This window comes from Cygnus atratus, chromosome 8, assembly GCF_013377495.2.
Source record: "Cygnus atratus isolate AKBS03 ecotype Queensland, Australia chromosome 8, CAtr_DNAZoo_HiC_assembly, whole genome shotgun sequence".
In the NCBI taxonomy this organism is placed as follows: domain Eukaryota; kingdom Metazoa; phylum Chordata; class Aves; order Anseriformes; family Anatidae; genus Cygnus; species Cygnus atratus.
In genome coordinates this window covers 31,325,547-31,353,080 of record NC_066369.1, presented here as the reverse complement: position 1 = coordinate 31,353,080, position 27,534 = coordinate 31,325,547, and the positions used below count along the sequence as shown (strand labels likewise).

At 44.9% G+C, this 27,534-nt stretch overlaps 1 protein-coding gene across 1 annotated transcript; it reads right to left on the bottom strand.

Annotated features, from left to right (window-relative positions):
* Window positions 1–89: 89 nt before the first annotated feature.
* Window positions 90–23,521, bottom strand: IL12RB2 (interleukin 12 receptor subunit beta 2). Its single transcript, XM_050712262.1, has 17 exons — window positions 23,464–23,521; window positions 21,579–21,638; window positions 20,592–20,688; window positions 19,894–20,220; window positions 18,909–19,023; window positions 17,676–17,854; window positions 17,357–17,493; window positions 16,719–16,863; window positions 13,875–13,954; window positions 9,700–9,919; window positions 8,563–8,763; window positions 7,459–7,560; window positions 7,221–7,376; window positions 6,805–6,942; window positions 5,257–5,344; window positions 4,099–4,198; window positions 90–3,794 (listed from the first exon to the last, which is right to left on the bottom strand). Exons 3-17 carry the CDS (start codon window positions 20,647–20,649, stop codon window positions 3,279–3,281), a joined length of 2,562 nt encoding a protein of 853 aa, XP_050568219.1. The 5' UTR covers window positions 20,650–20,688; window positions 21,579–21,638; window positions 23,464–23,521; the 3' UTR covers window positions 90–3,278.
* Between the last annotated feature and the right edge of the window lie 4,013 nt (window positions 23,522–27,534).

Genomic DNA, 27,534 nt, shown 5'->3' with positions numbered 1-27,534 from the left:
AAATCCTGCAGTTTGTCCGCTGTTGTGTGGAGGACAAGCCTTGCTTGTACCTTTTTTTTTTTTTTTTTTTTTTTTTTTTTTTTTCCTGAAAAAGCAGCGCCTGAAGGCCTCTCGGGCTCCGAGGCCGCGTGGGACAGGGTGCAGGCTGCTGCGTGGCACTGGCGAGGCCTGGCCGTGGAGCAGGCTGCTGCGTCTGCGTGGCGTGGCCATCGCTGCTTCCTGCTTGCTCGTGCAGCAGCTCCTCGTAGTGACGGGCGGCGGTGCCTCTGGGTTTGGGGGAAGATGCTGAGATGGGCAGCTGCCCTGTGCCCGCGGACCACCCCTGAGAGCCGCGTTCCTATGGAAGGGCATCCGTCCGTGCCCAGCTGCTGTGCTGCCCTGTGACCTTACCACAGGGCTTTGGGGCCAGTTTGGGGGTGGCCGTGAGGGGGTGAGCGAGTCCCAAGGCTGGAATACCGTTATAAATACGGCTCTGAAATACTGCTCCAGGCTGAGCCCCCAGTAACGACGTGAGCAGGGCTGCACCGCAGGAGCTGCTGTGAAGCCTCCTCGCATGTGGTTTTATTGGGGTCTGCAGATAACAAATCCTGCCGGTTTTGAAAGCCCTGTTGAAATTGGGGGTGGAAGGGAGAGTGCGCATTGCTTGTGGTGATGCCATCACGGTGAGGCAGACTGTGTTGTGCCTTGAGTTCGTGTGTGTGTGTCTTGAGCAAGAGGCTCGGTCACATCTGGGGGTCACTTTTTCTGCAACGCAGTGTTTGCCGTGAATGCAGTGAGCTCGCACCGAGTGGCTGGACAGAAAGGGTAAGTATCCTGGTCCAGAAGGGACTGAATAAACCTTGGGAAGAACAAACCTTGCCACAGCCCCGGTAAGAGCAGGATCCCGTGTGATGCCTGCAAACGGGCCTGGGCCGTGCCCTGCCCCAGGTGAGCAGGGGCAGGTGCCAGAAGCACGCTCCCCGTGCTGGGTGCAGGCAGACCAGGCGAGTGCTCCCCCAGGAACGCGCCTTTCGGAAGCGGTCTCTGCTGTTGGAGGAGCCCTGAGGAGCGCAGCACGAGGCTGCCGTACAGCGGTGTGCTGCTGTCCCGGGAGCTGTTACGGGGGGGTTCCTCCTCAGCTCTATTCTCTTGCAACGTATCCCAACAGCCAGCGCCCTTCCCTGTGCTTTGGGGATGCCGTGGAGAGCTCCCAGACCGTAGCGGCGGTCGGCACCATCCTGTTCCGCACCTCCTTATCCCCAGGGAGCTGCTTCCAGGTGGAACGCCGGGTGCTGCAGTGCCTGGTCTGGCTCGCAGCCTCCACGTGCTGACCACGCCAGCTGGGTGCTGAGCCCTCGGCACGCCCCGGGGCTCTGTGGCTGCCCACACGCAGCGTGCTGGAGCTCCTGGACCCGTGGCTGGCCGGGCACCCGAGCTGCTCTGCCTTCATGGGGGCTGCTGCTGCTGCGTGGTGCACAGCTAGAGACCGAATCTAACAGCAGTTAGTGCACACCTATAGACCAAATCTAACGGCAGCTGACTCAACGTTGGCTTTACTTTGTTTTCAGTGCACAGAAACAGCAGACTGGAAAACTAAGGTTTGAGAGGAGCCGGGGTACTTGTGATCGCTGTGCTGAGCAAAAGGAAACGCTCTGGGCATTGCAGTGAAATCCAGTGACTGCCATACGCAAGAGGAGCTGGTGCCAGGACTTGAATTTCACCTTTCTAAGCAACCCGAAAACCCATGTTCACGCAACCATTTTTGTAGACACCGCCCGCTGTAGAGGTGTCACAGTGCAAGCAGAGGTACAGAACCCTATAAAATTAGTGATGCTGATAATCCCTCTGCGTTTTGGACCAAATTAGAAGGCAGTGTTACCATTAAAAATCACGGTCTTGTCATGCAGTGGTCTTTGAACTTGGGATTACAGCAGTTTATAGACCTCCTGCAGAAGATAACATAGCTGGATCTTGACTAGGGGAACGAGCAGAGATCTCCCTAATGCAGCAGTACAGTTCGCGTTTTTATTTCAAGTGAAACGCAGTAGGAAAAGCTGTGGCCTTGAAGCAGCAGTCTTGTGGTGCAGGTAGGTTTGTTTCTGCTTTAAAAGGAGATGTCTGCAGAGCTGCCAAGGATCGTTTCCTCCCGAAGCTAGGTAACAGATTTTAGTGGAGGTGCTTTGAGATGGCAGTGTCACAGGAGGCTGTCACCATGAATGTATGCCACTGCGTAACAGCTTGCATGACCAGCTGTGGGTGGGGACGTCACCCGAATCAGGGAGAGGAGATAACGAGCTGGTGCTCCAGGTAAGTTCAAATCTGGACTACCTCACCTCTGGGAGCAAACCTTCAGCTTTGTTTTTAAGGGCGTTTTATTCTGTGCCTAGCTGCACTTGAGCTTGAACAGAGAAAACAAAAATAGAATGTTGGGAACCTGAAGTTATAAATATGCATACATATACACACCGAGTAAACAAAGTCATTACATGTGTAACATGTCCTCCAAGCCTGTAATTAGAATACTTCAATAAATCATTTAAATTCTCCCCGGTCCATTTGGCTTACTGTATGCATGCGCTGCCTGTTTATTTCTGGTGAGGATTTCTTTTCCAAACTGAGCCATGGGGGCAGGCTCCTGATGGAGCTGCTCAGCCCTGCTGCAGAAACAATGAATCGCATGTCCTTTGAGGCCCGCGTGGGGCTGTAGCACCAGTGTCATGGGGATGCAACGACTTTGTGCCAATGTTCTGTCTGCAGAAAAGAACACTGGGGGGGTATTAGGCACGTCAGTTTAGCACCAGCTGATGCAGGTTTCCAAATGCTGCATTTCTCACTTGTGTGCAGCTGGAGCACGGACTGCAACCGTGATCCTGTCAGCTGCCGAGGGCTGACCCTTACTGAAATCAGTGCTTGCTCTTCTGGGCAAGCGTCGTTTTAAATGATTTTTAGCTTGTGTCTGATGTAGTTCAAGCCACACTTGGTTGCTTGTGGTCTGTGGGACAGGGACCTGAGGCAAACCAGGCTGCATAAAGGCAGCCTGAGCAATTAAACTCTCAAAAAGCCAGGCTGCTGAGCCCCAGCAATCCTGGCTCTTCTGTCTTGAATTCTACCTTAATGTGCTCTGTGGGTGAAGAGCTGCTGTGTTGCAATGTAAGGCATGACTGACACTGCTGGCAAGGTTTGTGAGCTGGCTTTTGTCACCTAGAGGTGTCACGTGCACATTGTCGTACTAGCTGCAGTGAAACACACCGAAATACTTCACTGAAGTACAGAAATCAAGGCCAGTCTGTTCTGTCCCCCTACCTTGTGAAAGAGCTGCAGTTCAGTCTCACTGTGTCCAAATTAAGTTTCCCTCCATAGGAAAATACGGGTGTTAAAAAAGTTGTTGGGAAGACAGAGATTGGGCTGCACTCGAGCTCCTGGTGCTCGTCAGTAGTGTCTGTACCAGGGGACAGGATGCCTGCGGGCAGGTAACCTGGCGCTCTGTCGGTGATGGGGTTAGCGAGGTACTCCGAAACACTTTGCATTTGTTCTGTCACCTCTGCCATCTTTCTGTACAAGTACGGGAGCTGATGTTCGTAACTGTCTCCGTCTGTTGTGCTGGGCAGAGCCTTGTACTCTGACTCCTGCTTCTCAAAGCTGCTTTCCGATTGCCAGTCGTGATTTTCACTGCTGTGAACGTTGCTGAAGATGAGCTTGTCGTGGAAAATCTGGGAGTCTGCCTTTATGAAGCCCTCCTCCACTTCTATTGTTTCAGGCTCTTCAAAGCTGCTTGTGTCCCGCAGGAACAGACTGGAAGGCACGCTCAGCTCGCCCTGGTGGAGGGGCACACGTACAGCAGCCACGTTAAGCCTGCAGTCAGTACCTTGTGACCTCCCACCCCTGAAATGCAGGCACCTCTACACAGCAGCTACTGCTAGAAACAAAAACCTCTGCAAGAAACCTCTGTTCCTGCATTTGTGTGATGCATACCGCAGCCTAACGCAACACAGAGCGGAGCTTATCCAGCACCAGAAATTGCTGGATTTGCTGCATTAAGAGATTACCGACGTACAAAGCTCTGATTGCTTTTTCCGCTGAAGATGGTGGGATTAGGAGAAGAAGAAAAGCGTGATTTACCTTCACAGAAGCGCAACTCTTAGCCCACGTAGCATTAGCTGGATCTGGGATGGCTTTGTTGTGCCACTGAGGCACAGTGGCAGAAAGCAGAGAATATAATCTGCAAATTGAACACGTGAAATTAAAAGCAAGAATGCCACTAGCTGCAAGTGCTACTGAACTGGGCTGTGCTGCTTGCGCACGTAATTACTGACGAGTTCTGTGTAATCACAGATCTGCGTTAGCAGAGATCAGCAGAAACCCGGCCTGCGTGGGACGGGCACATCCTGCTGAAGTTTTTGGGAACGCATGGGTTTCGGCTGACTGGACAGAACAGCTTTTGACTTAGGCTTTTTCAAATGTTTGGGGCCACCACAACACTTCAAGAGCATACAATAATCCCCCCAGTCTTAGTTCAAATCAAGCCATTTTGCACTTTTTTTTTTCTGACAGAGATCTGACTACAAAAATTAGTATTCTCCTGGCTTTCAGGCTTACTCCTTGTTTGCCATTGCTGCTTTTCCTGCAAGTGGAGAAGCAAATTTACATCAATTTAGAGATGAAAGGACTAGGACAGGCAAGCTAGCCTAGGCCGAAGCAGGGAGATGGCATGGCTGGGGCAGGCCTGAAGTCGGGCCTGGCCCGAGCAGCCAGCTGCTGCTACCAGTGGGTGCTTGCTCTGGGTGTTCACGTTTCCCAGGTGCAAGGCCAGGGGTGAGGTAATGCTGAGCAACTACTGATTTAGCAAAAATAAATGCTGCACAGCATCTTCTTCCCGCCAGCCCTCGTTAGCTGTTCATGAGTAATAGCAGCACCTAGCAGAGCGTGCTAGGTATGGCCCCGCACTGCAGTCCTGGAAGGTCTGCTCGGGGAGGTGTTTATGCTGCTTTACAGAAAAATGGCTTCTAGTCGCAGTCGGACTTCGTTCTCCGGGAGTTACCACGGATTGTACTACTTCAAATTCATTTCAGTGGAAGCAGGCCTTAACCTCTAGATTAAAAAAATCTGACGTGAACTACAGCTATATTTTAAGCACAGTATGTGTTCTTACACTCGTAATCTGAAACCTTTCTTCAAAACCATCCCTGCTGTTCCCCAAGATGTCTTGAAAAGCACATTCCTGTGCCTTCTAACAAAACTGCCCTCTTCTATTGGAACAAAAGAAGTTGATCCACTCACACTTTTCTTGCAGGACGCATAGAGCACACGCAGACTGAAAATACAAAGAAGCTGCACGTAAGTACAATAATGAGCCAGTCCACAGCACCTGAAATACAGAATTGGTATTTTTAAATAAGAAAAAAAAAAAAAAAAAAAGGGTTCAAACTGGATAACAATCATGGCTTGACTAGTGTTTGCACTCATAAAACATACCAAAATTTTTTAGGCTTAAAATCAGGATTCTGAATGGACTGATGGCTTTTGGAGCCAATGGTACGTTGTAACATTAGCACGTCTACTACTGTCTCTCGAGCTAGCCCTCAATCCAAAACATGCAATTGCTGTTCTCTCTCTTCTAGTACTGAACCTGCCCCTGACAGAGGAAGTCAGCTGGGGGTACTGCACGCAAGGGAGGGGTGTTAAGTAGGAAAGATCCTAGGGAGATCAGTACGTGTTTAATAAACTCTCAGTGACTTAACTGGTCTCAGTGACTAGCTTGGCTTCAATGTGCTTGCACCATCTATTTAAAATGTAACTTTCAGAAATCCACACTTTTCTGCTGGGAAAACTTTTAACTTGTCCAGATTGTTTTAATTCCCTAGATTTCTTCTGAGACCATGAAACAAGTGTGCCTCCAGAGGGCTATACAGCATCGCCAGGCTCCCACGCTGTGGCGATGTATTTCTGAACTCGTACAGCTCGGCTGCTTAGAAGTTAGATCCTTCCCTCAGTTTGCGTGTGGGTCTGCGCAGAATGGAGCTGTTAAACCAGAGCTGTTGTCACTATTTTGTGCTCTACGTGTGTGAGCCCGTGCCCGCTGCGGCTGCTGAGATGTGCTATATTTACAGGTCAGGTTCCCGTTCTCCACTCTGATTCCTGTTGTGGCATACTGTGAGGAAACTGAGCAAAAGAAACTTTTTGACAGTACTTGAGCACAAATTTTATCAAATACCTTCTCAGGGTTTTTTTGATCTGGGCTCAAAACAAATATGATCAAAACAAGTCACCTTGCAGGACAAAACCTGATTGCTTCCGTTATCTGTGGTCAAAAATCTTTAGCCAAGGGGCTTGCTTTTGCATCCCCTGGGCAGCACAGAAGCAAGGCCCACACAAGATAGCCTTGCACGCTACACAAGCTCAGACATCATGCTGTGCGCCTTGGGTCTTTGAGGTGACAGCTGCTTCTGTACCACAGTGAGGTTTCTCATGTGAGACTTTGAGGCAAGCAAGACCTGTACATAGATCTCTGTGCCAGACCCTGATGTGCATAAATATCTGGGCAAGCAACTTGAAAGGGTCAAACCCTTCTTTCCCTCTTTGCAATAAGCAAGGCTGCTAGCCAGGAACTATCAACGATACAGATAACAGCTTGGCACAAAACCAGAGGTGGAAGACAAAGAAAGGAAAGGTGAAAGGTGGAAGACGAAGAAAGGTACATCTTAAACCCAGCTGAAAACAGAGATCTTCAGCAATTAAAAAGTGTGTAAAGCATTTCTAGTGTGTGCAAAACACTGGGCCAGGGACAGAACCTCTCTGCTGGGGGTAAGGGACCGAGAGATTCATTACTTTCCAAGCAAACTAGCTCCCTGTTGCCCCAGGGGCTCTCCCCAGCAGCCGTTGATGCCGTCATCCACAGGACGTAGTTCTCACCGCGTTGTAGGTTTGTGATGTAAAATTCGTGTTGGGAAGTTGCATTAGAAATGGCTGAAAGGAAGAGAGGGAGAAGAAAATGAAGCATCTAGCACACGTTTTTACTGTGTTTAACACTAAAGAATGGGGTTTTCAGAACTTGGAGCATGGAGAAGCTGTTCATGAACAGCTGTAGCAGAGATCTGCATCTGAATCTTGCTGCTAACCTCATGGTAGAGTGGCTGTCTGACTCCTCAACCATACAGAGCTGTCTGAAGGCATCTTTCACCCCCAGCCCTCTCCCCTCAATACACACCACGTGCACATCACGTTGTTTTTCACCAAATACCTACCAAAGACAGCCTGAGCTACCTTGCTGTCCTTTTTTCGCAGGTATATGTTGTACCCCGTGATGCAGCCCATTTGCTGGTGGGAAGGGATGTCCTCCCATGAAACCAAGACACCATTTGTCTGTGGTGTTGTGTACATCTGGGGCCCAGCTGATGGTGCTACGAAACATAAGACTGACTTTTAAAGCTGAACAATTTAAGCTGGCTTAAAAATATCTGGAAGGGTATTACTGCGATTTACCTTTTTCTCTCGAGTATCCCCTAACTGATGCCACTCGTCCAGCTCTGTCCAGATAAAGTGCAAATACACTGATGTCATAGCATACGTTATCTTTTACGTGTTCTAAATAAAAAAAAAGTGGATAATTACCCAATTAAAGTATTTACAGTTATGGATAAATATTTTCATTACCTGCCCAGATCTGAGATGAACTGTCTGGTTTATTACACGTCTTTCATAAAGAAAGAAAAAAAATGCATCGTGGTCTCCTCTTTAGCTTAGCGCAACCTTACCATGTATTAAAAAGTCATATTGACACTCCTCAAGGGTGAAACCCTTTGCTGTTTCATGAAGCAGTGGCTGACAGAAGACCTGAATCCTCCAAAGAAAACCTTGGACCACGTTTTGTGCTCGAGGTAAGCAGAGGAGGAAAGTAGCTATTACACAGCTTATTACTCTACAATATGACACAGAAGGTTTTGCTACGTGTAAGGTCCCCAAGGAGGCACAAGAATCTAACAACCTTTCTTCCTCATGACTTCATACGAACATCCTCCCCCCAAAATGTTTAATGGGGGTTATGAATGAGTGACAGTAATTTATTTTTCTATTTTTTAAAACAGACTACAAAGCAACGGCATGAACTTTCTGGTTTTTTCCAGTTGCTCAAGAGCAGGGATTTCAAATCCAGGGAGGCAGAGCACCAGGATGGAAAATAGGGAAGACTAACTAGAATAACACAGACTGTCACTCTGACTGTAACTTCACAGCTATAGCTGATATAAAGAATACAGCCACTGGTTTGGGTCAATAGCGAATAACTGTTAGAATGGAAATACTCTAAGTCTTTAATCTTGTGTACCAGCTGAGTTTTAAATGTCTTGTTTCATTTCAGAAGGACTGATTTTTTTTGAGCCATTCTACTTATCAGGTATAAATCTCAGTTGAGGGACTGCTGAGCTGAGCTCAAAGCAGCCACTGATTTTTTTTTCCTCCCCTATAAAAAGCTTTAAATACTGTAATTTCTTATGCTGAATTAGTAAAAATTAGAACCTGACTTGTTTCTTAAAAGGTTTTCAAAATAAAATGGCACTCAGCACTATCCTATTTCCACGTGGCAGTTACCTGATATCACTGTAGACAGGTTGGATGCTACAAGTTTTATCCAGGTCGGATGAGGTTCTAGGCTCTTCTTTCTGTGTGTGTCCATCCATTCCACTACGTATCCATTGATGAACGCAGTGGATTTATCGGGAGGTTTCCAGCTGACTAAGATGCTGCCATTTCCCATCGGGAGAGCAGAGACTTTTTGAGGAGGAGGTAAATCTTACATGGAAGAAAGAACAACCAAACAAAAACCACACCATCAGCACAAGCTTGCCTTAACCAGGTTGACTTGATAAGTTTGCTACATGTTTTTTACTGCATTTCATCCAGTTTGATGCTATGCAGTGTATGAAAATAAACTAAAACTGAAAGAAAAGGTCGTGATTACTAGGGTGATCTCTGCCTGTGCTGACAGGAATACAGCCATATCCTTACCTTGTCTCATGGTGTGGCGGTCTGAACATACATAGCTTGGTTTACACCACCCCCAAGCCCTAGAAAGATACCGTCACAGCACCCAGTAACACCCCTGCTCCTGCGTTAGAACCACAAACGTGCAAGATCCCCACAAGACCAAAGCTCTTCCTTACACAGCTAGGCCCAGGTTACTTTGTCCTGCAGGAGGATATGTTGGGAAAGTCCGCAGTTTTTCATCTGTGTGACGAAAACACCAACATCTTTTCTGAATGTTTTTTTGTAACAAACACAATTGGACTGAGCCTGCAAACCAGTCCTTGTCTTACTGCCTCCATGAAATTATACACAGTTCTGTTTCTGCTGTGATTTCCCCTCACTGTCACTCTCCCTTAAGTTTTCCCCTCTCCCATGATTTTTTATTTTTAATTTTGCATAGTTACTTTTCTGCTATGTCAGCCAGCCTAGCTTACAGGGAAGCTTACAGCCGCGTCAGCAGAAGGAGTTACAGTTACAGTCGTACTAATTCAGGGCAACTTGACTTGCCATGAACCTGCACCCTTGCCCCTGACAACATCTGTAACTGGATCTAAAACTCCAGCCGCTGCAGATTCACTGAGATCAACCCTAAGGAGCACAAAGTGGTAGAATCTGAATGCTTCTGTGGCACGTAGCCACAAGAAGTGTACGGCAGAGAGCTGATATTATTTCCCGTGGCTCAGACCCAGTGGAAGGCCTTACCCCCGATGCCTAGGTCGGTCACGATGGCTGCAGGAGGTGAGCTTCCCCTCGAGTTATCAGCAGTGACTGTTATCCTGTAGTCCATCTTTGCAGTGGTTCTGGTGTAACTGGTTTGTGTCGTAACCTCTGCTTCCACCGCTTTGGAACCCCCGTGATTTAGTGCTTCAAAGGTCACTGTGTACTGCAGGATTCTTCCTTTTGCTTCTGACTTGCTCAGAGCCTGAAAAGAAAACGCATTTCTTACCATTTCAGTCTTCTGACAAGAGCACGGACTGGGAGACAGGGGGAATAATAAATAACAGTAAAAACCCAACCACCAACACTCGGTGCATTGCAAACACTCTTTGATTGTACCAAACCGATGAGCTGCCTGGGAAGGTTTCAGGACTGCTCCAGGAGGGAGGCACTGGTTTGGCTCCCCAAAAGGGGTGTGCATTGCCAAAGCCAGCTGGTTTGCAGCCTCTCTGCAGGTTGAGCACGCAGTGGCCAATGCACCACACAGCTGCAGCACCAGCACAGCTCCCCGCGGTGAATTTTAGCGCAGAAAAAAGCCTTTCTTCAGCCACCACCAAAGCGTTATTTCCTGGCAAGAATGAATCAACGTGTTTTTCTTCCTTTCCAAGAAATACTACGTCCAAAGTAACATTTCACCACCTCCTAGGAGCTAGTGGTCATAATTAAAAGATCAGACAGATCACTTGACTCTCTGTAAGCCTGCTATCAGCCCTCCAAAGAAAAGCCTCTTTTTCTGGAACTCCAGATCCCCTGCCTCGTGGCAGATGGTGGCTTCAGAGCGTCCCCCCAGTTCAAATGCTCAAGGTACCCAATGTAAGTCAGGAGCGTTCACCTGAAAGTAATTTTTTTTCCTCCCTTTTGTTCTAACAGAAAAGAAGTTAGTTACAGTGACAATGTTACTGGCTGGACAGTAGCAAATTCCGGCTAATGTTCTTGGTAACAGATGAGCAGTTTTTACTTTTTTCTTTTCTAAAAGCAAGAGGAAATATGGCATGGCAATGCTAGAGGGATTGCTTGGTCAACTTGTTGAGACTGCTTTTTTTAAGAGATCTGTTGGCCTTAAGTACGGTTATGGCATTTTAAAGGCAATATAATTCCTCCTCAATACCAGCCTGAGAATACTATTCACAAATGAACTGGTACTTTTATTACTAAAAAAAAATAAATGTACTTTCCAAACAACCTAGCTTTATCAACTGGTGTACTGGTTGCAGTTTCCCTTTTCCCCCATGGTCTTGCACATTTGTGTAACAGTTGTAAAATGTAACACCTATGCTGAGCTCTCCCTTTGATTTTGCTGTAGCCCAGCCCTGTGACCTGTGCTTTCCGTTCCCAAGCCTTATTCCAGTTCCTTCACTGCTCTTCTCTTAGGAATCCACAGCATCTGGCCACATTTTTCCAGTCCCACCTTTTGGTAAGTCCCACATTCTTCTCTTTCTCCAGACCGTAACATGATAGTGTGCTACCCAGCGATTTAGTGCCTCCACAAAGATGTTTTCCCCTTTTGTATGCTCGGTGTTCAGTTGCTGAACAGAGTTCCCTGGTACCAGTTATGACCCTCAGAAAGAAGGACCCTTGGAATCTCTCCCCTGCTAAATTTATTAGACTCTCCATCTATGTCGTGTCAGGTATCTTCATACAGGATTGCTGGTTTTGTTTGTTTTGAAGCAAAAGTGTAACTGAATTAATTCCCTAATTATAGGGACAAGAACACACATTTTACCCGAAATTCTCTCTTAAGGTTACATATCTTTCTTTTTATTTCTTATTTGTTTTTCCTGTGTAATTCCAGTTTAGCGAAGCTCTTCAGCTGGTGAACTGCTGCCCTTCCAAACAGAAATATACCTAGGGTCAGTGAAACATACTGATTTCTTTTTCTTCAGATTCAAGTCACACTTTTCACAAGGGGAAAAAGAGCACTAACTGCATAGCTAGATATGTAAAAATGAGCAAGTTTTGATTTCGGTAAAATCTAGAATTTTAATAAAAGCCACAATGAGATAACGAACTATTTAAACTCAACCACTTAAATACACATTGCTTTGAAGAGTCAATCTATACTGTCATTTGTAACACTTATGTAGCTGTTTTTTCCACTCTGGGTGACTGAAAGCACTCTTCATACTATCAGTTTCACAGTTTCCTACAGCTCCTACGTAGTTAGATAATTATGTTTGGCTGTTTGGGTTGTTGTTGTTGTTGTTATTTTTTTGGTCATAACAAAACAAAACCAAACAAAAGGAAGTGGGAAAAAAACATTTAAAAATAGGAAAATGTTTGCAGTTTTACAAACACTTTGGCAGTGTCTCAGGACAAATACAGTGTCTGAACCTATTCTGAAAACCTTTTGAAACCCTGATGAAACTAAACTGGCAATAGTTTCCTTGGTATTAATGGGAAAACACGAAAACATATACTGGTAGTATATTGTACGGTCTGCATCTTCTGCTTTGGATCTGTTCTGAAAACTATAAAAACAACATATCACACCCATTTTATGAATGATACTACAGGAAGCCTGTGTAGATAAAGTGTTGCCAACTCTCTACTGCAAGTTAAACATCTTAAAGCCACAAAGTCAAATAATTACCCGAGAATTGCTGCTTTCACTTACAGTGTAGTACTACTTGTTGTGGAGAGAAGATTTAGTATTTGGAAGATTAACTACAGATTGAAAACTAGAAGTCAAAGAAAATGCGTGCTTAAAAAAAATCTTACTGGTTTTGAAAAAAACACTGCAACAAACACCCCACAATCTGAAGACCCCTCCTAAGACCTGACTTCTTAGTGCTGTATTGGTAAGACTGGAGAAAATGAGTTATCAAGCACCTCGGATGGCACCTTTCTGTATCAAGTTCCACAGAAAAGATGCAATAAGGAGCCTGTAAAGCCAAGTGACACGTTTTTATTTATGGCTGGCTGCCTTGCTTCTCTCTGCCGTGCTCCCCTCTGTTAATGCTGTCCCTGAAGTCAGAATCTGAAGCACGATGTGGGAGAGATGTCACTTACACCTCCTTGCTGCCTGAAGACAAACTTTCACTGTGAATGTTGTTAAAGAAGAGCCTGAATTGTAAGTAATGTGGAATTTTTAATTCGCGGATAATTCAATTGAGTTTTAATCTGAATTCTTTTGAAGCTACTTTCCATATGAGACATCATCATTTCCTTTATAGGGCCTCAGCCACCAGCCCTCCAGCTTACTGAGCAGACACAAACAACCAAATATTTTCTGCCCCTTCTATACGAAAATACTTGCTCTGAGTGTGTCCAGTTTCAGATTTGCAGCTTTATTATTAGCCAACTATTTTGCATGTGGCTTGCCTGTTGTCTGTTTCACACCTGTACAGAAAAACAGTTTCCTTCTGCTACTGCAGTATGACAAGATTCAATTGACCATTGACAAAGCACTAACACGGACAAAACAATTTCAATTTCCCAGACTATATCCAGCTTTTAAAAGCTTCATATAGTTTGGTTATAATAAAGGCCTTTTAAAATAAATCACCTCCTCTACCTCCCCCACTCTTTATCACCCTGTTTTTCATATAAGAGCAAAAACGCCCCTGAAGGGAGTTCATATCCAAAAGCACCCACAGAAGGTGGGTGCCCACTGAGTATATGGGGCATGGCATCCCCCATTCCTCCAAGAATTTATCTTCTGACAGGGAATGGCAGCCATTGCAAAGAACAACAAGGTAGACAATGAAGAGAGAAATTCTATTAATTAGAAAAAATAGAAAATTCTATTAACTAGAAAATATATTAGAAAGGCTACAAGGTTGTTATCTGTCCCTTTACATACATCATCACCAGAGACCCAGTGTGAAAATGGGAAGGGAATGTCTATCTTTGAGAGAAAGGCGGTAACTGAGTAGTGATGCTTCCACTTTTAACGCCTGTTATCTGCTTTTCACTGACACAATATGCTGGAAAGCTTTAGGAACTTTTAAGGGGACACTCTAGACTGAAAAGGCTTGATTAAATCTTGGTGAGGAAAGTCTTGTGTAGCAAAGTTATTCTAGATCTCTGGACAAAGCAGTGGTAAGAGCCCTGTGCTCTATTTGGTTAAAGACCCTTCCAGCAAACACGTAAAGTAGAGTTCCCCCTCTAAAGTTGCTGATTATTACTGTATATGCTCTGGTTTTACTTAAACGTCTTACCTTCCAAAAAAGAGAAATGTTCTGCATCTGAGAGTCCACATCCTGCGTTTTGTACCAGACATCTAAGAGGCCAGTGGGCACTGGATGTCGAAGAAAAAAAGGGGAGCAGAATTAATGACTGTATTTTGAAGCAAACAACCAAGACATTGAATAGGCTACGCAGGTAAAAATCCTGAGATGACTAAAATTTAGGATTTAAAATCTCTCTGAAATGATGTAACGTGCTGTGGCCTTTAAAGTATTATTTTGTATTTTAAGTCTATATTTGCTATTCCAGCTGGAGCTCAGCTGCCGTGGTGACTGCCCATATGACTGCAGTCACGAAGAGACCAAATCACAAGAATAAGAGAGGGTTTTGTTCTTCCAGGCACTATTTTGCACTCTGTAATCACTGACTTTCACGGGAGCCTATAAATCACAGTGACAGTATTAGTTCTGACCTTGGCATAGAAGTTGGGCTAATGAAGGTCCTTAGGGCTGGCTATATCAATTCTAAAACAACGGACAGCTTAAGGTGATAGGAATTTTGTGTACCTGCTCCTTGCTACCTGGATCTAGGCAATAAATGTCTTTAACAACTAGCTGGGTAGCACCTTGTCATATATAGTTTAAAAGCCCTGATCTTTCCAAGATTCTCCTTACATTTACAGAATTAACATTCAGTAGTCAGAACACCAAGCAGAATCACAGCCTCCTTCCAGTCCCAGGAAGATACTTCCCAAAAACCCTTGATGTGTGGAATGTTTGATACTCATTCAACTCTACAGTTTTGAGTAAATCTTCCAAAATAACACTAAAGCAAACTTCTCGCTGCAAGAACTACTGAACAATGTGCTCAAACAGTTCAGAATCAGATAAAGACATACAAAGAAATCCAGTGTGATGAAAGATAATAAAGCTTGGTTCCCTCAAGGTCCCAGCACACAGTAAACTCATAAAATTACAATAAGTGTTACGGATAACATAAGCAGCAGGCAGCTGACGCCCAACCCCACCTAGAATGGGACTAGGGCTGTCTGTTACTTGCTAAATTCAAGGACAGAAAAAATCCTCAATACCAGCAATGTTAAGAACTATTAGTCCTTTATCCACTGCAAATAGTGACTGGAATAGAAAAAAGAAACAGGACCCACAGAAGAAATAAAATCCGAATGCACTCACTGTGAGTGAGGGAGGAATCGGCGAGCTCAAAGCAGGAAAAATAAATAAATCAGATTGCCTCTGTTGGACTCCAGCCCAGATTTTAAGGTTCATTTCACATGTGAACTATATAAGTTAGCTAGAAAAAAAATGCTCACTTTAGAGCAGTGCTTGCATAAAGCAAGTTTTTGTGGCAGCTCAGGGCTAGAGAAACCCGGAAAAAAGAAAAAAAGTCTTAAGAAGGTATACTCCTGAATTTGCTAAAGGCCAAACTCTCATGTAGAACTTCAACTCCTTTGAAGAAGAGCAACCATTGTGTACACAGAGCTCATCACCTGCAACCTCACCTCGCTAACACTTAGTCCGATGTTAGAAATACTGATTAGTTGGAAATATTCTTGTTTTACAGCACTGGCTGGGGAGGAGGAATGCTGACCACAAATACCATAGCAACCCAGACTGCATCAGGAAGGTAAGAAAACTGTTGAGAGGAAGGTGGGGGAGGGAAGGAAAAGTTCACACCTTCTGCATCAATCAATGCTTCTTACAGAAACTGATGCTGTCAGTAGTGGTAAACAGCATGAGTAATAACTGCAGGAGCCTGAAGGTTTTATAGTAATTCACAAAAAAAAAGAGCAACGAAAGCCAAGTACAATATGAAAGGAGGGGATGCCAAAGCAGCCAACACATCTTTGTTAAAGCACAAACTTCTGAGCAGCTTTCTTCTTTCATACAAACGGACAGTTCTGCAGCCCGTGACTTCATACAGCTCAGTGGGAAGTCAAGCAAGCATATATAGGAGCCTGCAGCAACGGGAAGACCTCTAGTATTAGAACTGGTACAAACCAATACAATTGCCCTCATGTTTGTGCTGGGTGTTCCCTGGAATCTGCTGTGCAGTCCTATGAAGCAATGAACATTATCTGCTCACGCTGCAATTCATTAGGGGACTGCTCTCTGGAATGTGTGGCCAGGTTAAAACCATTCAGATCTCTGATGACTCCACTACTTAGTGGAGGGAGCTACCTGGGAGTTCTCCAAAGGAAATATTTTCTTTACTTGGAAAAAGATGAATTGGCAAAATCAAACGATTTTGTTAAAACCTCCCTCAGTTCTGTTGAAGTTGACAGAACAGGCAGTGTCCTGGCCGATTCATTCAGCTCCTCAGCAAATTGTCAAGTGAGCTCAAGAACCCAGAGAGTGCTTCCCAAACCTGAGGTTCCTTAGTGACTCAGGGCCACTTGGCAGCCATCCTGACTTTTGTATGGTATTGTTGCAGTAATTCAGTAAAATGCTTAGATATGAACCAATACAAAACATTTTCCTTTTCCCAGTTAAGCTGCACAAACTTTCTCTGACTTTTCCAGATGTGCAGTAATGCAGGAGGCTGCTGCTAGGGCTCCAGGCAACATGGAGAAAATTTCTCCAACTTCCAGCAATGTCAAAAGAATATGTCCTTCCGAATTTGTCAATGAGCTCTTGGAATTCCTGTTTTGTAAGGAACTTAAACAGTTTAATTTTTTGTTCATGAGGAAAACTGTTCTGTTACACAAGTTCACTTCTCTGTTGGCTTTGTTTGTGGATTTACAGAACTTCTTACCAGGACTGAAAACCAAGCAGCATTTTGAATTCGTTACCTGAAGTTTACATTTCTATGTACACTTTAGAGACAGGCTTAGCGTACCAAACCACATATTGTATTACCTTCTTCTGGAGTCTGGGTTTGGAACGCACTCCAGTTACTCCACAGTCCTCGCTCAGGATGAATTTTACAGCTAACCTGAAATTCGTAGTCTGTATGAGGCTCCAGACCATAAAGACTGAAATTTTCACTATTTACGTTTTCAACCTTTAATGGAGATAAAGGACATATAACATTAAACTCGCAAAGAAATAAAGTTGATAAATCTTCTGTTCACATATTTTACTCAACTTCAAGCAATGCATTTAGCATTTAAAATAAATACAAAGACTTCCAACCAGCATTAGATAAGGCCCAAGCATTTGTAAATGGAGCACCTGTAGCCATGAGCTACCATGGGCAGATACGACCACATTTTGATAAAGTAGTGTGCCAAACATAAGCTCTGATTCTTCAGTGCATCATACTTGAACTATTCGTGCATGCAGATTTTTACAGGACGAGAGTTTTACCTTCTTTCATTTTTAGACCAATGATACAAATCAAAATCTCTTTGATCAGTAGTCTATTTTTTTTTTTTAAATATGACGCTAGGGAACAGAGAGAGACCAATTTGGAAAAACTGATTCTAAAAAGAAACAAGGATATTAAAGCAACCTCCAAGGATCATCACTTCCTTTATCCTCCAACAAAGGATTACCGTGTTCCAGGTGTAACCAGTAAGCGGACGGTATCTTATTCTACAGTGCTGCGCTCGTACTTCATCATGCCAAACAAATGCAAAATTTGTCACAGAATTTTCAAATTCCATTAACAATCTCGGAGGATGTGGTTTCACTAGAGGCAAAAACAAAAACAAGAAAATGGCACTCAGGTATGCATCACAACTAGAGGGTTAATGGAAAATAGACTAACGAGTTGAGACTGGATGGATACTTCTTCTGACGGGTTTAAGCAAAGATGTAGTGCTCAAACTTTTCACTTTGTTCTAACTGAATGAAGGTAAGTAATACATTTACCTATGTCTATTAACATGAACATGAGTGGCTGTGAAAAAGCACTTCCTAGTTCGTTGGAGGCGGCAACCACAACCGTGTAAGCAGAGTCAAAATTCAACTTCTTGCTCAGAACCAGTGAGCCAAATTTATTACTCAGATTTTCTTCTAGAAAACAGAAGATGTCAGTGCCTTCTGATAGCCTAGAAAAAAACACAACCTCTCAGTTAATATTTCCCTGTACCCTGTGAAAGTTAAATCCCTAAGTTCGTAGAGGTATAGCTCACTTCTCTACCCAATCGTGCTGGTTCGGCTCTGCTGAGACTTTGACTCTTTAAACAACTGAAATGATTAAATTTAATCGGTGATTAAATATTTAATTTATCTGTAGTCTAACAGTCAGATGGTATGGCTTCAAACATGACTTTTCATTCTCAATCTGTCATTCAACCTGTTGTACCGGGTAACTCATTTAGCTTCTCCATGTACTTTCCTCCACCTGAATCAGAGATTATTATATCATGTTGCTTCGGGCTGATCTGTCGTATTTTATAATATACTTAATAAATTACTAGTAAGCACTGCTGTATTTCTATGTGCCATTGCAACACTTACAGGACTCATCCTTCCCCACTCTTCTGTAAATTAACCATCTAGTGTCCTTCTGCTTAAAGAGCAATGATGGGTTTCTACAAACTAGGAATGCTGCTCCTACTTTGGCCAAGAGAAGCAGGTAATAGTGAGCTTAGCAGGACAAAGAGATGGTCACATACAGTACCTCCAAAAATAAATGTCTGTCCAGCTGACTGCAAGCGTCAACATTAATTCTTTCTACCCACATACTTGCTTGAATAGAGGTTTTCTGTTGCAGGCATTGCTAATCACATAATCACTAAACAGAGAAAATCCACTGCAGGAAAACAGCAGGTTGAAGCTGACATTTTAAGACCACTTCCACTATTAACATTCCCTTTCCAAAACGGGAGCCATGACTTGGCTTATTCTCTTTACCCACTTAACCCAGAAGTGAGTAAACCACTGCTGTGCAGCACACGCAAATGTAAACAGGAAAGGTTTTTTTTAACTGAGACAGTTGGCTTTTGTGATCATGGCAGCCTTGGACTGACTGATTCATAAAGCAACTCGTGTGATTTGCTAAAAAGGTTGAATCTGTAACAAACAATGCAAAACTAAAATAAAAAACCCTCTAAGTTATTATTATAGGTATTAAGGAACCTACTTCCCTGTGTTACTTACTGTATTACATATGTAGTGTTTATGTATGTAAGCCTCCCTTTATCCCAGGTGCAGGTAGGATTGCCATCTGTCCCATACTGGATACATGACACGTTTCTTGGCTGATCTGGAGGATCTTAAACAGATATTCTTATCAGTTTCTTCCTTAAAATTGTTGAGAGGAGAAATATGAAGAAATGCTAGGGTTTGTTTTTGTTTGTTTGTTTTTTAAAGACAAGCAAGTAAGTGCAAAGTATTCAGAGGTCGCTATACGTGAAAATAGCTGAGTCTATCATGCAGTCTTTTGAGACCTCTGACACTTGAGCAACCCTGCAGTGAATTTGCAAGGGTACCAAACGAATACAATTGCTTAACAACTATCAAACTGGGCACCTCAAGCTTTGCTTGAAGCAGTCAACCATTATTCCTTATTAAAAAAAAAAAAGGCAACAAAGCACTCATACAGAAGATGACTACTGCAGCAGCAGCAGTTCATCTATGGCAAGAAGAAAATCTAAAATTTCCTTAGAATTATTCTCGCAAGTCTCCTGTGTCCTGAAGAGACTGGTGTGTTTCAAGCGTAGAACAGGAGAGAGTGAGCATTATCATGTTTGCTCGGAACAAGCAGTTTCATTTAGCACCTCTCTGTTTCTCAAATACTGGAACTCTCTTCCTCGTTTGCTATTGTGGAACAAGTTGGGTAGCATTTAAGTGCCACTACATGTAAAGCAGCACATTAGCTTTTTCAGAGGTTGCACAGTGATACACAGTGGGTGCAGAGGGACAGACATGTATGCAGAGTCCTGACATCCATGTGGGTGGCTGGGAATCTGGGTGTGGAAGGCCCCTTTTGTATTGCATAGTTCCAGCCAGCAATATTTTAGATACAAATCCAATAAAACATAGCACCCTTTCTGGAAGAGGCCACCCACCTACTAGTTCCTAACATGTCTCAGAGGAATCCCAGAAAATGTTTAAGAACAAGAAGTAATGAAATTCTCCTTACTTCCAGACATTATATCGATTCCACAAATGAGTTTTTTCTTGTACTCACAAACTATTTTGCAAGTAAACATGTGCTTGCCATATGTAAGGACTTGAAATTCGGTGCTCACGGAAGTGCCATAATTAATAATCAGTTCAGAACTGTTAAAGAAAATAGCTATCTTGCACTGCTCATTGTATTTCGGTTGTTTCAGCTGGCACGAGAGGGTAATGTTAGTTCCAGGCTGGACATGCGAAGCAGAGTTAGCAGTCATATTTCCTTTGTCGCATATTTCTGCAACCCCGTGGGGAAGCTTGCTAGCAGTCACGTTTCCTTTACTGCACGCTTCTGCAACAAAATGGGAAAATACACCTTTAAAATGAATACATCATTCAGTCTGTAAAACACGATGCACTCTAGGAAGAGGGTCTTCCCGAATTTTTAGTGTAAGAATTCCTGTCTCTGCGTAAGTAACTCGTAAGATATTGTTGTGCAGAGTCTTCACTGATCCGATTACCTGGAGATCAGAAACCAAAGCCTAGCTACCAGTTATCGTACAAAAAAGCACAACCCGAGGCAAAATCTACCAATCAGAACTGTTTTTTCACTGCTGAAAGAAAAAAATAAGTAGCCAGGGTGCTTCTTTTAAGTGATAATTGCTGTGTGTATATATATATATATATATATATATATATATATGTATATATATAAAACCTTACCTGCTGTGAAGTGCGTCAACAAACAAATAGCTGCAGGCACAATCCATGCAAATAACATTTTGCTTCCTATAGAGAAATGAGTACCTTTTACCAGTTCCTAAAAAGTGAAAAAATCATTTTAAAATATTGGTACTATTTCGTAACTTCACAAAATTCAAAATGCTTATTTTATGAGTCCTTTCTAATTAACTGTCTCCGCTAACATTGCAGAGTGACTCTCAAGATGCTATCCCATGCAGCTGCTGATTTTCAGACTGGTTCTCCCTAGAGGCAGGCACAATAGCTAGAGGAACGTCAGAATTACAGGTACTTTGCAACTCTGTGCTTTCAAAACAGACATACTTGCTCCCTTCCTTCCCAAAGATGCCCTGCAAGCCCAGAACCAAAAATCTTTCTGTGAAATGCACCCAGAACAGACCCTAAGTACCCCTTGTGCAAAGGATAAAGATTTTCCTTATTCATTTCTCCTCTTACACCTCCTGCCTTCCACTTTTGTGCAGAAGCGGCCAGAACCCAAAAATTTTAAGTAAACTCCTCCAGCTCCTTGCAGCTGCCTAACATCCAAAATTTGGCAGAACCTTTAGCAGAGAGAACACACCGTACTAGGGAGGTTTGAACACCCAGTATGTAGAAGCAGCAACTCTCAAGCTTCTTAATTCTCTCCCGGGGATGCTCACAGACATTTCCATGATGCCCCCTCACCCTCCACTCCCTGTAGCTTCTCGGGGAGTAAGAACATGTGCTATTTCTCCCCAAGACAACGTTTTTGGATGGCAAATCCAGCGCAGCTGGCACTCCCTTGAAACCCCGCACCCCGGTGTCTAGTACGAGCTCCCCCGCACTCGTTATACCCTGCACAGAGCTGTCCAGAAAATATCTGGTTCATGGGGAATGCAGAGGGAGGAAGAAAAAGGGAGAAGGGAGGCAGAAGAGACAGGGTAGAAATGCCTGGTCCTTCTCAGCGCCCAGCCTGGACGCTTGGCTCACCTCTCACATCTCTGCAGGGGCAAGCAGCCGTGGCACGCATTCGGAGGCAGCAGCCTAGCGCTGTGGGAACACCAGGGAGAGGGAGTTAAGGACAAGCTAATGAACGGCGAGGAGGGACTAAGGGCGTCTGCTAGGCAGAAGAACCCGACTGGCAATCTGGAGTCAGATACGATGTCCACCGCTGCAGGGGAGAGGATGCAGCAGCCCCGTTACCAAAGGCATTTCAACAGACCCGTGCCCAGACTTCCCAGAGATGCCCCCAAACCCAAAGGAGTTGATTTCATGCCGGGTGACTAACACAGACTCAAGATTCCCAGAGCTGAAGTATCGTGCATTAAATGTTGGATGTGACTTTGGGAACTAGCAATCTTGTAATTTCTTTAGATGAGTTTCCAAACTGAAAGACGTCGCACACAGCTCATTTATGAATATTTAACTCTACCCTAACCAACAAAACTGCAGACATGGGTAGTGAGCACATTGTTAAGAATAAACCAGACAAAACAGAGCTTTTGAGACGTTTTTAACTCCGCAGGATTGCTCAAAAACTCGGTTCAAATGCAAAGCTACGCCATGCCAAGAATTCCTAAACAAAACGGACACTCGGGTACTGGCAGTCACAAATGCAATCGGTCACACCGATTATTCAGCACTTCAGAGTCGCCCTGCGCTTGCGATCAGCATTAACAACTATTTCCTTTTTTGCCCTGCCGCTGCAGAACGGCAGAAGCAGCGAGAGCATGTTGGGTACTTCAGGAGGGAACGCAGCAATGACCAATTTGTATAGCTTCTGACCCGTCGCAGAGACGCAGCTATTTTAACAGCCTGATGTTATATTTGAAGCAAACCACTGCAAAGGGAAACTTCACAGCCTGATCGCTTCTCGTGCCACTGTGGAGGGGCACTTCCAGGGGGACGCATTCGACAATACAGCCTTTGGTGCGTGTGTTAATGCGTAAAAAAAAAAAGTTATTTCAGGTTGGTTTTGTGTAACGAGACAGGAGCCATTCCATGTTTTTTTAAGACGATGAACTCGTATCTGATGTGAAGTATGTAAGATTTGCCCCAAATGCATAAACACTGTGCTTTTTTATTTAAATCCACAGGTTCCTCAGATCAAAATGCTGCAGCGCCTCAGCCTTACCCCGGTGCACGTAACGCCTGAGGTCTGTAGGTGCTCTGCAACTGCGAGGATGAGCAATCACAGCGCCCGAGGTCTTCAAGTAAATGCCCTGCCTTCCAATAAACTGAAATCGCCCCGGGGACGTGTAAACATCCTTCTGACAGCAAAGCTGTACCCCAAACACCTGAGTCAACGCACCAAAGCGGTACCTCTTCAAGTAATTTCAGCCCCTGGCTCACTAGGTAGGCGCTAGACGCAGCATCAAATGAGTGCAGCGAGCCGTATAAACCGTGATCGGAGCAAAATACGACAGAAGAAGGAGAAATAACCTTCCTCTTGGATCAAAGATACACGGAAAGCTTTTGTAAAAAAAAAAAAAAAAGAAAAAAAAGAAAAAAAAGAAAAAATTCCCCCAGATTCCACGCCAGCGTGGGAAAAATAAAATAAAATGTATTGCTGTGCGTGGATTGAGCGGCACACGAGGGACACAGCCGTGCGTGCAGGAGGCAGGGGAAGCCCCGCGGGGCTGGCAGGGCACAGCGCCCCGAGGTTCCAGCTGAAGGGGGCTGAGGACCACCTCTGCTCCTCCCAACAAGCTCTCCCGCTTCAGCACAGCGGCTGGCGGAGCACGGGGGCTCCCCGGCTGCCTTCAACCGGCTTCTAGAAGCCGGGGACGCTCCCCCCCCCCCCCCCCGCCAGCTCCGGCGGAGCCCTCAGCGGCCACCGGGAGCCGCCCGCCCGCCCGCCGTGCCGGGTACTCACCGCCCGGCCGCGCCGCTCCCCTCAGCCCGCAGCCGCCGGGAGCCTCCCGCATGTGCACGGCGGCTCCGGCCCGCCCCGTCCCGGCCCGTCCCGCCTCCCCTCAGCGCCGATCGGCTCCGCCCGGCCTCCGGGCTCCAGTTCTCCGGTCCGGGGGGCCCGGTGGGGCCCGGCGGGGCTCGGGGTGCCGGCCGGGGGCAGGCCCTGTGGCGGCGGGGCCGGGGCCGAGACCTCGGGGCTGGACGGGCCGGGAGCGGCCGGGGCCTTCTCCCCGCTCGTCCGCCGGGCCGGGCCGGGCTGCAGGTGGTAGATGAAGAGGCAAGAAAGAGGCTTGCTGAAGGAGGCTTGCTCAAAGTTAGCTGCTCACAGATTCCCTCCCCTTCCCAGCCCCCGTTTTTCTCTCAGGGAAGGTAAGGCACAGGAAATTTCAATTACAGAAAGCCTAGGTATGAGAAAAGAGTGAAGATTACCAGAAAAAAAAAAAAAAAAAAGCCTGTGAAACCCAAAGCATAACTCTCACTACCTGCTCGGTGCCTGGTAGACTGGAACGAGAAGTGCTCAGGCAACCACAGCGCAAGACAGAGGTGGGAGAGAGGAGCCTATCCTCAGGTACAGCTGCTGCGACTCTTCACCCCCGTGTTTTATTTCACCATCGTTCGATTCTTACTTTCTCACATTTTTAATCAGCCCTCTGGCAGACTGCCACCATGTCTGAAAGAGCTTATCATTAAAAAGGTCCTCGTTACTATTGTCCCTCCTCTTTGTTAGGCATCGATAACAAACTCAGCTTTCCCGGCAGCGTTTGCATCGTGTGACTAACTTTTACTAGCTTCAGTATTGAAGCAAAGGTGTTTGGGGGACTGACATCCAAACAAATGATTACAGAAGTGTGAAGCTGTAGAGTCCAGAATCTTTGAGTTTGAACCTCCAGTACGCTTTGTCTCTCTTCCAAATCCCTATGTAACATTTGCACTTTTTTTCTAGACAGAAGAAAGTGCTGACGAAGTTCACAGAAATACCATGCATGCACTGTGCAAGTCTGTACCCTGTGAAACTCCAAATATCACCAGTTTCCTTTTAAGTATATAACTTATTTCCCCTCTGTCTTTTTTAGTTTACACTTTTTACAATACTTCTTCCCAGCATGCGCTTCATCTACAGTCTGTAAAGCCAGGATTCGTATCATTTTAAAATAGGACTCCAAGAGGATTTCATATGGAATCTTGTCTGTGGTACCCTGTCCATTGCTCCCCCTCACTGGGTGTATTTGCTTTTCATTTTTTGAAAAAAAAATACGCAGCCGTTATATGAGGTGCTCAACTGGCATTAGCAAAACTTGAGTAGCATTTTACTCATCAATGAGGCGTTTAAGGGAAGGTGCCCGTCAGGTGGCCCAAGTGATCAGAATTTTGTGTCACGATGACAGGAAACTAAACTGAAAACACCGATCCACTGCCTATCATAAAATGCAGCTACTTTCTTTTTTTCTTTCTTTTTGCTTAAGGCTCAACACCAAAGTCTGCTTTTTCATGCGACTCCTTCTCGTTGAGTTGTGTCGAAATTGTGCGTATGTTCCCAAGAACTGTCACGGAACAGCTTTGATATTCCAGATGCTTTATAAACCCTCTGCTATTCCACCAGGCTTTTAAGCAAAATATTTGCTAAGTATTATTCTTATTTCAAATGTTACCGGATTCCAGAAACCGGTTGAAAATGCTTTTTGCTACCAGCCACTTGGACTAGCCAGGTACGTTGTGTGCCAGGTATTCCTTCAAGAGCAAAGCTCTGTCTTAGGGCCCGAGCCCGAGGTAATTCTGTGTTGCCTCCCACAAGTCTGAGTAAAGGCATGGTGCTGCACGGGCAAACACCGAGTACTTCAGAATCGTAAAGAAAACAGTGTGCTCCCTGCAGCCAGATGTCCCACCGGAACCTTCATCCAGGGCTCGGCTGCACAAAAAGAGCAGAAGGAAAGTTCCCTGCTGCAAACGGAGCTGCCGAGTGCTGGCCGAACGCTGCGCCAGCCGGCCTGCGCCCCGAGAGCTTCCTGGGACAGAAGATGATGTCAAGGAAAGTACGGAGTCATCTGTTCTCTGCGAGGAGGTGGCGTCTGCAGTTCTGAAAATGAAGCCTGGGAAAGCACCACCAGTAGCTGACAAACGTGGTGTTCGGTGATCGCGGTGTCAGTGCTCTGAGGAGCGTTTGTAGCGAAGCAGAGGGCTGTAGCAGTGAGGCCAAAGAAAGGCTATCACGAAACGTCGTTAGTGGTCGCTCAGGCAAACATTGTGCCTTCTGAGATCCACAGCTGCCTGGTTCAAAGAGCAGGCCTGCAGTTCCAGTAAGCTGGTTTTCAAGGGGTGAAGCCTCTGTGATCAAACTGAGAATATGCCAGTGCATAACTGTAAATGCAAGACATGAGGTCGCTGGTTGAGTATGCGCTTCAGGGAATCCTAGTTACCTTGGGTGGAGCCTGCTGCCGGGGGAGAATTGCAAACTGTCTCCTGTCAGACATTTACTGCCTAAAACATTATGGTGCTAACAGAAACAGAGGCAGGGAGGGCTGCTCTCACAAGTGGGGTATGAGATAGGGGTCTGGTGTTACCATGCCTCTCTGTCATGTCTACCACAGCCTCCAGTGCTAGAAATCTGAAAGGAATCACCAGTGGTAGATAAACCAACCTCTCAAAATGCTTTCTGCTTCAGCCCACTCTCATAATCCGATGAATGCTGGAACAAGGGAAAACAGTGAGTACAGAATATGGATGTTCCGTGTATACAGTGAAAATAAAGTGGACGTTAATGATGTAATGAAACCTGTATCTATACTATCATTGGCAATTCCTGCTCAGCTTCTGGAAGTGAAAGATGCAATAATTTCTCTGAGAACAAAAGTAAACATAAAAGGGGATTTCTAAAGCAAAGCAAAGCAAAACAAAACAGATTGGGAGTGGCTTACTCAGACTTTGCAAGGAAAAAATGCTACCTTTACATATTTTTAAATACAAGATTTAAATAATAAGAATAATAAGTACAATTAGAAATTTTTAAATACAAGAAGTTGTAAATGGTGAAAAGCTGCCTTTTTTCCAAATACTTTAATGGCAATCAGAGAAAGTTGATGATTGATGAAAGAAGACTGGAGCTCGATCAGAAAATAGACAAGTGCTAATGTTAAAATTATTGCTGAAGAAAACAGAATTCAACTTCAAAAGTGAAATCAGCAGGTGTAGACCTTGCACTCTCTGGTTATGTCAAGTCGTAGATCTGGAAATAACCTTGAGAAAGAGTAATTGTGAAGGACTGGTTGTGAGTCATCACCAACAAAATGATACATGAAGATTGACAGATTGCTGGGAGTTAATTACTGAGTGCTTAAAAGCCATGAAAGAGAATGTGAGTATATCCAAAAATCTGCAGGGATTGTCATCAGCGATCAGTCATGAAAGAGTAATGGTTGTTTATTTAACGTATTCCCTTGGTGACTTTCTCTGGAGCTCTTGGTTTTACCCCGTTGTCTAGTCTAGCTTAGGGAAAGCTGTTGCAGTGTTTGCATCCCCCTTCTTTGAAAAGTGTACCACAGGTTTTTTCTTCTTCCCTTTATTTTATTTTTTTCCCAACACAATTCCATGTTCTTGTGCCAGCACAAATGCTTCTTCTGCCTGCTTGAAGACCTCAGAGGTTCATAGGCAGCTTTCAGACTGGAGTCTCTTACCCAGTAGGAGGGTGACTCCTTTCAGGCTGCACATTTTTTAAAATTTTTTTTCTGAATATCTTGTGGTTTCTCGGTGTGTTTTTTGTGATGAAATAACAGATGAGAGTACAGTTTCTAGATCTAATTGTACAGGGGACCATACAGGCAAAGATGTGCAGCAGTAACTGTGTCTAGCACTGGCTGTTAGATCTCTGTTCACCCAGCGAGGACTGCATTGATCTCACTGTCAAAGCTGTGGTCACATTCTGTTGCAAATTCGTGTTTAATCTGCGTTTTTTTACGAAGCTGCCAACCCGCCGTCATCGGTCACTCTCCCCACAGCAGAACTGGTGGGGCACGGCAGATAAGAAGCTCTCCAGTTCTTC

Bases quoted from the DNA above. Each gene is read 5' to 3' on its own strand.
- IL12RB2 (XM_050712262.1), bottom strand. From the start codon at position 20,649: ATGTTATTTGCATGGATTGTGCCTGCAGCTATTTGTTTGTTGACGCAC. The intron at 4,199-5,256 runs GTGAGTGGATCA...TTCAATTTGCAG, and splicing joins ATGCGTCCTGCAAGAAAAGT to ATTATATTCTCTGCTTTCTG. The intron at 3,795-4,098 runs GTAAATCACGCT...CCCCTCCACCAG, and splicing joins AGAGTTGCGCTTCTGTGAAG to GGCGAGCTGAGCGTGCCTTC.